Source organism: Microcebus murinus, chromosome 24, assembly GCF_040939455.1.
Source record: "Microcebus murinus isolate Inina chromosome 24, M.murinus_Inina_mat1.0, whole genome shotgun sequence".
NCBI lineage: Eukaryota > Metazoa > Chordata > Mammalia > Primates > Cheirogaleidae > Microcebus > Microcebus murinus.
The window spans coordinates 22,949,347-22,962,397 of NC_134127.1; the positions used below are offsets into that span (position 1 = coordinate 22,949,347).

General features: G+C 50.9%; 1 protein-coding gene across 1 annotated transcript in view; it reads left to right on the forward strand.

Moving 5' to 3' along the window:
• Positions 1–13,051, forward strand: part of EPHX2 (epoxide hydrolase 2) — a 39,910-nt gene that overhangs the window by 12,730 nt on the left and 14,129 nt on the right. The window contains exons 7-12 of the mRNA XM_075997382.1: positions 2,230–2,325; positions 2,853–2,931; positions 5,620–5,654; positions 7,492–7,518; positions 8,712–8,797; positions 10,099–10,210. Of these exons, the coding sequence (XP_075853497.1) occupies positions 2,230–2,325; positions 2,853–2,931; positions 5,620–5,654; positions 7,492–7,518; positions 8,712–8,797; positions 10,099–10,210 (435 nt within the window). The remainder of the gene's footprint in view (positions 1–2,229; positions 2,326–2,852; positions 2,932–5,619; positions 5,655–7,491; positions 7,519–8,711; positions 8,798–10,098; positions 10,211–13,051) is intronic.

Genomic DNA, 13,051 nt, shown 5'->3' on the forward strand with positions numbered 1-13,051 from the left:
TGTGGCCAATGTGGCCAAATCCTCACCATACTTCAGGCCGGGGGTGCTGGGTAGCCCAGTGCAGGTGCACGTCTGGCCTGTGTCCCGGGAAGAAGGTGTTTTCATGTGACAGGTACTTCCTGAGCACTTCCTCTGAGTCAGGCAGAGGCCAGACACAGGGAGCCGTGATGAACAAGGCAGACCCACCCTCAAGGAACCCACATTGAGGATAAAGAGGGGAAAAGGCCATTAAATGCCTGGTGGTCAGGGCTATGGCAGGCCAAGGCCAAGGCCACCTGCAGAGGGCCCCAGCTCCTGACCTGGCTGGGAGAGCTCACCTGGCCTGCTGGGGCAGAGCTTTGCAGCATCCTCACAGGGTCACTCTGGCATCTTCCTTCGTTTGTCATTGGCCCCATTTAAATGGGAATAGAGCTACAGCTATGGCTCAGCTCGTGAGCAGACAACGCCAGTGGCTCTGGAGCCAGAGACACCCAGTGTGGCCCCTGGCGTTGCCACTTAACTGCCATCGCAGCCTTGGGCAAGCGTGCTGTCCCTGTGCTTCTCAGTACCCGCACCTCTGGGAGGAGATGATGGTGACACCTGCCCACGCGATTCTGATAAGGATTAAGTGATGAAGTGCGACCCTGCATGTAGACCAGGGGGCAGGGCACCCAACACCTGCGTCTCCACAAATAGTAGCTGAGGAACAGGAGGGCTGGTGGCCTTGGAGGCATGCTGCCCCGGGTCACGACCTCTCAGATACTCACTGAGCGTTGGCGCTGTGCCTGGCCCAGAGAGAAGTGCCGAGGAGCACACAGTGCCTTCACGACCCCAGGGATTTCGCAGTGCAAAGAGACGACGATCACAGCCCTGTGGCTGCAGCGCAGGACGGGTTCCCTGCTAAGTGGCTGTGCCCGGAAGTGCTAGAGTTGGGGGGGAGGCAGCCCCATAAATGCAAAGCGGGCATCTAAGGATGGGCGGGATTGGGATCATAAGAAAGGGGGACTGAAAGCTACTGGTCGGCGTCACTGCGGTCCCTCCTAAAGGGGCAAATGTTTAGTGAAGTCCCTTCAAATCTCTTCTCTCTGGTAGTGAGGGGCATTTTGCATAGGGCTGGGGGCTGGGGAGTGACCTGTCGTCTTCACCACCACAGACAGGGTTATTCTCAAAATCCTCTTGAGGCTTGTGTGTCCAGCCAGTTTCAAGAGATTCCTCATCTGACCTTGCAGGATGTGATCAGAGCTGCATTAGGCATCTTCACGCCCGTCCCACATTTTACAAGCCGGGGCAGTGAAACTGAGGGGTGTTCCAGCTGAGCCAGGCTCTGGGGTGCTGGTGCATTGATCTCCACTGCGTCCTAATGCAGCCGGAACTGGGTTGATAATAGATCTTTCTTGTGTCCTGGCTTTACAGCCATTTTTTTTTTAACATGTAAAAAAGAGAGGGTGGCAAAGCACACGCGCTTGCCGAGCTATGCAGCGAGCTGCTTGGTCTCCACTCGTGCTAGAACAGATGTGGGCATGAAAACGTTCTTCAGTGCGAGGAGGGCAGAATTTACAGTTAACTTTTGCCGAGTGCTAACGGAAGACTACGGAACAAATGCTGATAAACAAAGACTGTAGTGCATGAGAGGGCTTGCACAACGCCCACCTGATGTTTTCTTGAGCAAAACAGCTTGTTGCAAATCATGAAAGAAACTTCCAGCATGAGGCACGGCTAGGAGTCGCCTGAGATACGGCCAAGTGGGATTGTTCCAGGTGAATTTCTGTAAAGCGACTCTGGTCATCCCCACGCACTTCCCCGGGAATGCTGAGCCCCAGCATTCTCCGCCACACCCAGAGCCCTCCCTCCGAAAGGACTGCGGGTGTAGCAAAGCTTGAACACATTTCACACTTAAGAAGTAAACAGCTTTTAACGGAATACTCATTGTATTCTGCACATTACCACGAATATTATGCTTTGCACAAAATCAGCCTCTGGTTTAAAATCTTGAAAACACAGAGCAGAGCAGCACCCGAAACTGACAGCACGACGGCGTTGCAGAGAGGAAGGCAGAGTTGTTTTTGGTTTTGTTGTTTTCCAACACCATAATCTTCTCTTCGGGCTTCTTAGGTGACAATGAGAGCCGCCTGTTTTTATTGTACAGTTTGGCCAGTGTCTCTTCTCGGCCATCTTCATCTAACATCGATCGGGGTCTTTAGCTGAGAAAGCTGGGTCATGCGAGATCCCCCTCCCCTCTCTCCTGCGCAGCCCGGGGTCCGTCTGCATTTTGTGGAGCTGGGCTCCGGCCCTGCCGTGTGCCTCTGCCATGGATTTCCTGAGAGCTGGTTCTCTTGGAGGTACCAGGTAAGGAAAACCAGGGAAGGTGCACCCTAGTCGGGGACAGGTGGGAGGGGAGTCTACATGGTGTGGCCCAGCCTGGAATGTCATGAAGAAGCTGAAACCTGCCACTGAAGCATTATTGTTTCCAAAGCATGACCACGATGCCTCAGAAATGTTGGCTCCAGATCTCAGGGCTGTGCTGGGTCTTGAGGTACCTTCCTTCACACATTTGAACAAGGGCAGACTTCTTCAAGACACTGTACGCCACCTGCTGGGAAGTCTTTGTAGTGAACATAGGTGTCTGCAAGGGCTTTGCTAGAAAGGTGCTCTTAGGTGTGCCATTTAAGCAGTGCACAAACCCTGCCACCATCCATGGCAGCCTTATCCAGGTGGGCTCGTCCCAGCTCCATGGGAAGGTACCAGGTAGTTCCCTGTGGGACTTTGGTTTGAGCCATTTACAGGAGCAGAGGGAAAGAGGGAAGCAAAGAGGGAGTGTTTGCCCAAGACTGATGAGACCACGTTGGAGTGTGCCTGAACTGTTTGTCTTCTAGATCCCTGCTCTGGCCCAGGCGGGTTACCGGGTTCTAGCCGTGGACATGAAAGGCTACGGAGAGTCGTCCGCTCCTCCCGGTGGGTTCGCTGTCCCACAGCTGTCCCGTGTTGGTCATGCCTCTCACTGTCTGAGCTGTCCGCCCCACCGTGCTTCCCCTGGTCCCAGCTTAGAGCGGGCAGCCCTTTAAGGAGGCCTGACCTCACCCCTCCCCTGTCCTGCAGTGACCTGTGTGTGTGCACTTTGGGTTTCAGATGTCCCTACCCCCATACTCTGAATACAAGAACCCCAAAGGCCTGTCCCCGAGGGAGTCTCCTGCTAGCCATGGGGAAGTAGGACATAGGATGCACCATCCGCCCCCAGGACTTGCATCTTGCAGCACTGAAAGTCTGTGCTCATTAAATATCAATAACTCCCCAGTCCTCCCTCCCCCCAACCCCCCTCTCCCTATGACTCTGACTCCTATAGACGCCTCATGTCAGTGGATTGCAGTGGATTGCAGAATTTCCTTCCTCTCTGAGGCTGAGTACTATGTTATTGTCTGTTTATCCAACGGACACATGGGTTGCCTCTACCTGTGGCTGTTGTGAACAGTGCCGCCGTGAACTTGGGTGTGCAGACACCTGTCAGTGTCCCAGCGTCAGTTCTGCCCAGAAGTAGAATTGCTGGGTCACGTGGTCGTTCACAGGCCAGATTCTCAGCCCAGCACTTGTGGATCCCAATGGGGTCTATCCTGGGTGGGCACCAGATGGCCTGTGGCCCCCTGGGACAACATGTGGGTTTATGAGCGTTTTCCTAGCAGGGAGAGTCCTTTGCTTTTATCAGTTTCAGGGGCTTCTCAGCCAAAAATTGTTAAGAAGCTCAGATGTGCAGGCAGGAATTTTAAGGCAGCCCGCTGTGGCAGAGTCCCTGGGCCCCCAGGTGCCAGTGACGCAGTTGGCAGCTGCTCACCCCTTTTCTGAGCTGCTTCCCCCACAGTCAAACCCCACACATCTGGCTGTGCGGTTTGAAGCCAGCGGACCTGGGCTGGGGCTCTTGGTCACTCAGGTGACCGGCCACCTGCTAGGCCGCTTGACATGTCATGCCGGGAAGGGCCTTATGTGGTCATTTCCTAACTGTCGTGGTGCACCCATCAACTCAGCCGCTGCTATGGCCTCTCGAATGATGCAGAAGCATTTTAGACAAAGAAAAGCCTTCATTTAAACACCCAGAAAGTCAGCTAAGGGCTTCTGTCTTTTTTTTCTTAATTTAATTACTGAGATGTTTAATTTTTATTCACGTATACTACTGTCTTCTCTGAATTCTCTAGGCATAACTTAGTAACATAATTTAATATTCAAACTGGAACACTATTAAAAGCTGTTATAAGACACTGTAAAGAACACATACAAACTGGAACTATTCTAGGCAATATGAGACTTATGGTCTTACCCTAATTATAACATTTTTTAAAGAAAAACATAATTTAGGCATTAACTATTGCTGAAAGGTCATATATAAAATGAATTTTAATGCCAGGCATGATTATTTAGAATACATATTTACATTTCAGATCACTTGTGTATACGTTTCATATCATTTGACAATAGATTCTAGGTTGCAAATCATTTGCCCTTAAAATTTTGAAGGCTTTGGCCTACTCTGACCCACTGTTGGGAAGTCTCAGGCCACTTTGATCTAGGAGGTTTCTGTGTGAGCTCTGGGGCTTTTGACACTTTGGGGATCTTTTCCTTATCTGTTGTGTTCTGAAGTTATATGATATTGTGCACTGACGTGGGTCTTTTTTTTCCATCCACATTGCTAGGTACATTTATCTTGCAGTTATTGGAACTTTTCTTGAGTTATTTCTTTAATAGCTTTTTCTTTTGTTTTCTCTGTGTTTCACTTGTTCTTTCTTTTTCCTTTTGATTTCCAGAAATGCTATTATTGTTAAAACGTCCATACTACTCTTACAACTCAAAGCTATCTACAGATGTCATGCAATCCCTGTGAAAACCCCAGTGGACTTTTTAAAGAAAAAGAAAAAGCAATTCTTTTTTTTTGAGACAGAGTCTCACTTTGTTGCCCAGGCTAGAGTGAGTGCCGTGGCGTCAGCCTAGCTCACAGCAACCTCCAACTCCTGGGCTCAAGCAATCCTCCTGCCTCAGCCTCCTGAGTAGCTAGGACTATAGGCATGTGCCACCATGCCCAACTAATTTTTTCTATATATATTAGTTGGCCAATTAATTTCTTTCTATTTATAGTAGAGATGGGGTCTCACTCTTGCTCAGACTGGTTTCGAACTCCTGACCTTGAGTAATCCTCCCGCCTCGGCCTCCCAGAGTGCTAGGATTACAGGTGTGAGCCACCGCGCCCGGCCATAAAAGCAATTCTTCAATTCATATGGAAGCACTCAGAATGGATTAAAGACTTAAATATAATAATATAATATTTTATAATACAATATTACATAGTAATATAATTATAATATAATCATTATATTATAATATCACATATTATAATATAATATTAAATATAATATCTGAAATTATAAAACTACTGGAAGAAAGCACAGGGAAAAGCTTGGCATTGGCTTTGGCAATGATTTCACAGATATGACACCACACATGCAAACAACACAAGTAAAAATAAACAGGAGGGACAACCTCAGTCTAACGGTTTAATAAGATTTTGTGGGTTTTGTTTCTTTTTGGCAAAAACGCCCTTTTATTTTTTGGTATATTTTAAATCATGTAAATTAAATATATTCCTTTTATTTTTAATTGCAGACATAGAAGAATATTGCATGGAAGTGTTGTGTCAGGTAAGAAGAATCTTGGGCAACGTCTGTAACGTCTTTTCCATTCTGGGTTTCTCATCAACGTAAGCCAGAAGCTCAGGTGTCCGTCCAAACCCTGGGGAGCCTTCATTTCGTAGCATTTGGCTGTAGATTTTTACTAGAAATCGAATGATATTTGGAAATGATACCCAACACATGTGAAGCATCGACTATGTGTCAAATCCTGCTCCAAGCAATTGGCAGAGGAGGAAACTGAGTCACAGGGAGGTTAAAGTCATTGCCTGAGGTGACAGAGCCAGATTTGAACTCTGCGACTCTGTACTAAATTGCTTCTCCATTCTGAGGACTTTTTAAAGAAACACTTTATTTCTGTAAAGCTGCTGTTGGCCAGATCTGGGGAGTTAGTGTGTGGGCTGCGACAAGGATGCAGGTCCTATGCTGAGACCGGTGTGGGGTGCGCCAGGGGGAGGGGACCCTCGAAATCTGTATCCGAGAGAGACTCTTATGTTGGGTCACTTAAGAGCACTGCTCTCGTGGAGAAAGTCCTTTTACCAGAAACAGGAGGAAGCGTGCTGCTCCCTTCCTCCCCTTCTGCCCCGCGAGAATCATCAGTGCATGCCCGGCGAGGGGGCCGCCCAAGAGAACGGGCGCCTCTGTCCACGGAAGAGCCCAGATGTGAATATTCGCAGCAGCATTATCCACAGTGGCTGAGGAAGGGACAAGGACGTGGTCTGTCCGAGTGGCGGCGGAGGCGGGGGCGTGAACGGGCCTCCAGGACACGGTGCGCGGTGAAAGAGGCCAGCGCCTGTGTCAGGGACGAGGGGCAGCAGCACATTGTCCTGGGTGTGGGACAATGTCCCCATAGCAACGCTGGGCCAACACGGGGTGAGCCCGGCAGGGCACTTGTGTCCCCTCCCACTCCAGGGAAGAGGCCAGGGTCACCGTCTTACAGCGGATGTGGCCCGGCTAGGCACGCGTGCTGACATACACGGAACAACGCACATGCGTGTTTGGAGTCTGCCTCCTTGCTGAGAGCGTGCTGGACAGGCGGGGACGGACGCCTGCAAGGCTGCTGGGACGAGGGGAGCCTGCAGGAGCCAGCTCGGGCCACAGACTGGGCAGCATCGAGAGCAGATGTTTGCTTTCTCACAGATCTGGATGCTAGAAGTCCAAGGTGAAGGTGTCAGCTGGGCTGGTTTCTCCTGCGGCCTCTCTCCTTGGCTTGCAGACAGCCTCCTTCTGCCTGTGCCTCGCCTCACGTGGCCTCTTCTCTGTGCACGTCTGTGCCCTGATCTCTAATAACAAGGACAATAGTCATGATGCATTAGGGCCCGCCCCTAGGGCCTCATTTTACCCTAATCAGCTCTCTAAGGACCCTGTCTTCAAACACAGTGAGCATCTGAGGTACGGGGTTAGGGTTTCAACATAGGGATTTGGGGAAACACAGGTCAGCCCATCACAAAGGCTAAAGCAAGGCCCGGCGCGGTAGCTCACGCCTGTAATCCTAGCACTCTGGGAGTCTGAGGTGGGAGGATTGCTCAAGGTTAGGAGTTGGAGACCAGCCCGAGCAAGAGCAAGACCCTGTCTCTACTAAAAATAGAAAGAAATTAATTGGCCAACTAGAAATATATAGAAAAAAAAAATTAGCCAGGCATGCCTGTAGTCCCAGCTACTCGGGAGGCTGAGGCAGGAGGATCACTTGAGCCCAGGAGTTTGAGGTTGCTGTGAGCTAGGCTGACACCACGGCACTCTAACCAGGGCAACAGAGTGAGACTCTGTCTCAAAAAAAAAAAAAAAAAAAAAAAAAGGCTAAAGCGATTGTGTACAACTTCTGGTTGTGCATGTGTGTTTTCTTCCCTAGGAGATGGTAACCTTCCTGGATAAGCTGGTAAGTAATTGTTTTGAGCTGATCTCTTTGGAGAAGTCGGTTTGGGCCTGGGCCTGGGCGATTGGAGAAAAGGTCTAAGGCTTTGAGGGTGTCGGCCGCCGGTGCCTGGGGCCGGATGGAAGGGCAGGCGAGGTGCACTTTGGGAACAAGGGTATTTGGAGGACAGTGTGGAGACGAGCTTGTTTCTTGCTTGTCTTTAATGAAGAGCGAGTTGCAGGGCATAGGGGTGGAGACCGTTTCTGTCTTCGACCCAGGGAATGTGGCAGGGATGCTGCCTGGGCCTCAGTGCACACCGTGATGTTTGTGCTACGTTGAGATGTTCAGATGTCCCTGTTGTTAAGCGACATGTGACTGTAGACACTCAGTGAAGGGGAGCTGATCTTGTCATTGTTAGTAGCAGCAGCAGAGAGGAAAGTGCAGGCAGAGAGAGATTAAAGAAAATTTTGAATGATTAATGGTTAATTAAGGAGGGGAGCTCCCAAAAGTGAGGGAGTGGAATGGGTAGAATCACAATCATTCAATGACAGATGTACATGGACACGTGGGAGATCATTATACTTCTTTTAAGACAGAAAAGAGAGGCCGGGCAAGGTGGCTCACGCCTGTAATCCTAGCACTCTGGGAGGCCTAGGCGGGAGGATCATTCAAGGTCAGGAGTTTGAAACCAGCCTGAGCAAGAGTGAGACCCCGTCTCTACTATAAATAGAAAGAAATTAATTGGCCAACTAAAAATATATAGAAAAAATTAGCCAGGCATGCTGGCTCATGCCTGTAGTCCCAGCTACTCGGGAGGCTGAGGCAGCAGGATCACTTGAGCCCAGGAGTTTGAGGTTGCTGTGAGCTGGGCTGACGCCACGGCACTCTAGCCCAGCAACAGAGTGAGACTCTTGTCTCAAAAAAAAAAAAAAAAAAAAGATAGAAGGGAGGAAAGGGTGACACAAGACTGGATTTGTGGGACAGTAGAGAGGGAGGAGGAATCCCCGGTCGGCTCAGAACGAAAGGGCCGAGCACTGGTCGAGGGTCTGGCTGGTGGGGGTGGGTGTGGAGGGTGGATGTTGGGCATTCGAGCACAGCTGCCGTGGGTCGGGGAGGAGGCCCTCGCTTCGAGGGAATGGCGGAGGGCTTTGGGCTCTCGGCCCCTCACTCCCGAAACCCGCCCACGTTCGGTCCCCTTCCTTCTCCTTCTCATCCAGGGCCTCTCTCAAGCCGTGTTCATCGGCCACGACTGGGGAGGCATGCTGGTGTGGAGCATGGCTCTCTTCTTCCCCGAGAGAGTGAGGTAATCAGGCCGAGCGGCAGGCATTTGGGGGACACTGGGCTCGCGTTCCCATGAGAGTTGTTCCTCGGATCTTTAACCCCAGGAAACTTCCGGAAAACAAGTAGATGATGCAGGAAGGTGACGATACCTTAGCTCTTTAGTGCCCACTGACACAGAAGCAGGGAGCCCTGATGAGCTAAAGTCTGAGGAAGCAGCCTCCGTCCCAGTTACAGGCAGTGGACAAGTCACTTGGGCCCGGGTGGCCCGTGGGAACACGGATGAGCCATGGCTGACCTTGAGGGGACCGGGTGAGGCAGCTGGGGAGTCGGGTTTGTAGAGTTGAGTGCCAAGAAGGACTTCAGCCCTGGACTGGGTGTCGGAAAATGTGGCCTTCAATTCTGCCCTGCCCTGGCTATGTGACAAGTCCCTTCACTTCTTAGGCCTTGGCGTCCTTAGGCACAGAGTGGCGGCGGTGACTCCCGCCCCACTGGTGTGTGCGGCCACGCTCCGTCTGGACTGGCAGACTGCGGCTAAAACCCGCCTGACCTGCCTCCCGCGTCAGCCGGGGTCTCGGCAAGTCAGACAAACACCATCCTCAGGGCCGGCCGTGTCTCCCTAACTAATCCAGTTGCTTGTGTTTGCTAAGTTTACAAGATCAGAACCGTCGGGGAACTTTGCGCAGCTTCACATGGTAGGATTATATCAAAGGCCGAAAAGAATCGAATCTCCCCGCCCTTAAAATCCAGCTCAAATGCTCTCTTGTCCACAAGATCTTCCATGATGCCCAAAGCCAGAAATTCCTTTGAACTCGCTCGGCTACTCTATGGCTCTTATGACAGTCTGTCCCATGATGTAGTCGTGCGTGTATTTTTCTATTCTTCCTTATTAGATTATAATAAGCTCCTTGGGGCGAGAAATTCTATCTATTTTATATTCTCTCTCCCCTAGAATATAGCACAGAATTACACTCAACCCAGAGGAGACACAGTGAGTGAATAAAGGGAGGGAAAAAATGAATGCATTTCTAAAAACTAGGGAGAGATCGGGTGTCCCCATATTCTAATCAGGTTGATATAGTGCACATGGCATGTGTGTAGGTGCCTAAGGCAAGTAGGTGAGAAGTATTGCAGTTGAGTGGGAATAAAGCACTGACTATGAATCAAACAGTCTGAGTTCGGATCCCCGCTCTCCCACACTCTGCCCGTGTGAGACCTCGGACTCATATCCCTGCCGAGTTTCAGTTTGGACATGCACAGTCCCTTCTGGTTCTCGAAGCCTGTCTTCTCACAGCGTCCCTGTCTTGTCGGCGCTTGTTTGCCCAGGGCAGTGGCCAGTCTGAATACTCCCTTCATGCCGGCAAATCCCAGCGTGCACCCCTTGGAGAGTATCAAAGCCAACCCCGTGTTCGACTACCAGCTCTACTTCCAAGAACCGGTGAGTGTGGGCCGTTGGGGCTGCAATGTTTGTCTTCCCCCTCCCTCCCTCGCTCCCTCCTTCCTGTCTGCGAATCTCTGGCCCCTGTAATCTTCTGTGGCATTCATTGGACAGAAATGATTTTCCAAATGGGCTCGGGCGAAACTGGCTGCAGCATTTGGCTAGTGCTTTAGGTGGAGGCACATTTGTGTGTGTGCATGTGCGTGCATGCGTGTGTGCGTGTGCATGTGTGTATGTATGTTGTGTGCATGTGCGTGCATGTGTGTGCGCGCGCGTGCATGTGTGTGTGTGCATGTGCGCACGTGCATGTGTGCGTGTGTGTTGGGGGTGGAAAGGAGGAAGGTGCAGGGTTGGTGCACCAAGTTCTCCTGCTTCTCTGAAATTGTGTAACATAACTCAGGGCTCATTAAGAGCTGCCCCCTACCAGTTCTCTGGCTGAGAGGCTGGTGACACCCACCTCTCTTGGTGACAGCTCTGGGCCTGTCCGTGGGGACCTGGTGTCTCTGCTCACTGAGAAGTGGGCTTTGTGGTTGCAGCACCCGGAGCCTAAGAGTCCTGCAGCAGGCAGGCCCCAACTGCGCTTTGCAGAGCGTGGGCAAGGCTTTGGTGTCAACCCGCGTGGCACGAGATGCGCGCGGACGGTGGGTGGTACGTGTGTTGGGGTGTCTGTGCCGCCGCTGGCTGGGGTTCGCGGAGAGCAGTGTCAGGAGTGAATGTCATCTGGCCTGTGCCCCCCAGCTGCCTTCTTCTGTGGGGGGCGCCTGATACTCAGCTGTTTGCAAGCTCTGGACCCCAAAGTCCAGCTACGCCTGGATAATTCCAGAGAAGATGTTTCCTCCACACTCCAAAGAGAGAAGAAGAAACGGGTTTAATTAACAAGGAGGACCTGAGAGGTCTCCCCAGTCCCTCTGGTCCCCTTAGGAGGCCCCACTGCTGGTGAGGACCATCCCCGTTTCCATCCAGCGAGTGACTCTGCTCTCATGACGGTTTTCGTTGATAACTGGCGCCTGCGTGCTGCAGGCAGCAACCTCATCCGGGAAGACACCCAAATCCCCACAGCCTTTTGAAAAGATGCTCCATGCATCACGTCCCAAATCCCACAGCAGGGCCGGGCCTGGTGTGCGGGAAGCTCTGAGCTGCCTCTGGCTCGAATGGAATCAAATGTCCGAGCTCCGGTTGAGGTGGTCCGAATCGTCAGGGGTGGATATGATGCAGATGTGCGTCACTTTGCTGGGGCTGCCACAACACAGGCTGGGCGGCTTCAGCAACAGAAAGTCATTCTCGCACAGGTCTGGAGGCGGGAAGCCAAGGTCAGGGTGGCAGCAGGGCTGGTTTCTCCTGAGGCTTCTCTCCTTGGCTTGTAGATGGCATCTTCTCCCTGTGTCCTCACGTGGTCGTCCCCCTGTGCGTGCCTGTGTCCTAATGTCTTCTTACAAGGACACTAGTCATATTGGATTAGGGCCTCTTAATCCACCCACCCCATCCTACGCATCTTCCCTGCTCCAGCTCCGGTGCTCTCTCCCGTGATAAGAAGTGACTTTGTGGCCGGGTCTGGTGGCTCACACCTATAATCCTAGCACTCTGGGAGGCGGGAGGATCGCTCAAGGTCAGGAGTTCAAAACCAGCCTGAGCAAGAGCCAGACCCCGTCTCTACTAAAAATAGAAAGAAATTAATTGGCCAACTAAAATATACAGAAAAAATTAGCCGGGCATGGTGGCACATGCCTGTAAATCCCAGCTACTCAGGAGGCTGAGGCAGGAGGATCACTTGAGCCCAGGAGTTTGAGGTTGCTGTGAGCTAGGCTGCTGCGCCCACGGCACTCTAGCCTGGGCAACAGAGTGAGACTGTCTCAAAAAAAAAAAAAAACCTTTGTTTCCTTGTGGGCAGCCAGAGCCAGGTGTCCTTCCTGCTGCCGGATTCTCCCCTTGTCTGCTCCCTCCCCATCTCCCCCAAGAATTCTTTAGGCCCTTGGGGGTCACTCATCTCCACATCCCCTGGGGAAACTGGCATGGGACAAAAGATGTGTAAGTATCAGCTAGATGAATTAACAAATGCTAACTCTTCATGAGAAACAGTCAAAACATTTCTGACGCTGAAACATATTTGTAATGGTCAACCCCTCACCCACATTGGGAGCCTCTCTGCTTTGCAACAGATAAGAGTCTTAGGAATTGATTGAAAATAATGAGAAAGAGCAAGGAAAAAAGAGGGGGAAGAGAAAGTACCCACAGGCGTCCCTCAAATTTATACCCCACATCTAGAGTATTTAGCAATGGCACTTGGCTCACTGAAGTATTTTTTTCTTTACTTTTCAAAAATTGTAAAATACACATAAAATTTCCCATCTTAACCGTTCTTCAGCAGCATTAAGTACATCCATGTTGTTGTGCAACCATTGATCTCGGGAACTTTTTCATCTCCCCAAGCTGAAGCTCTGTCCACATTAAACACTAACTCCTCATCTCCCTCTTCCCAGCCCCTGGCAGCCCCCACTTTCTCTCTCTACGAATTTGGCTACCCCAGGGACCTTGTATAAGTGCAGTCATACAGTATTTGTCTTTTTGCAACTGGTTTATTTCACTTGGCATAATGTCTTCAAGGTTCATCCATGTTATAATGTATGACATTGTATACATGTATCAGAATTTCCTTCTTTTTAAAGGCCGAATCATGTCCCATGGTATGCATATGACACATTTAATTTATCCATTCACCTGTTGATCGACACTTGGGTTGTAACTACTGCTTTTTTTTTTTGAGACAGAGTCTCACTTTGTTGCCCGGGCTAGAGTGAGTGCTGTGGCGTCAGCCTAGCTCACAGCAACCTCAATCTCCTGGGC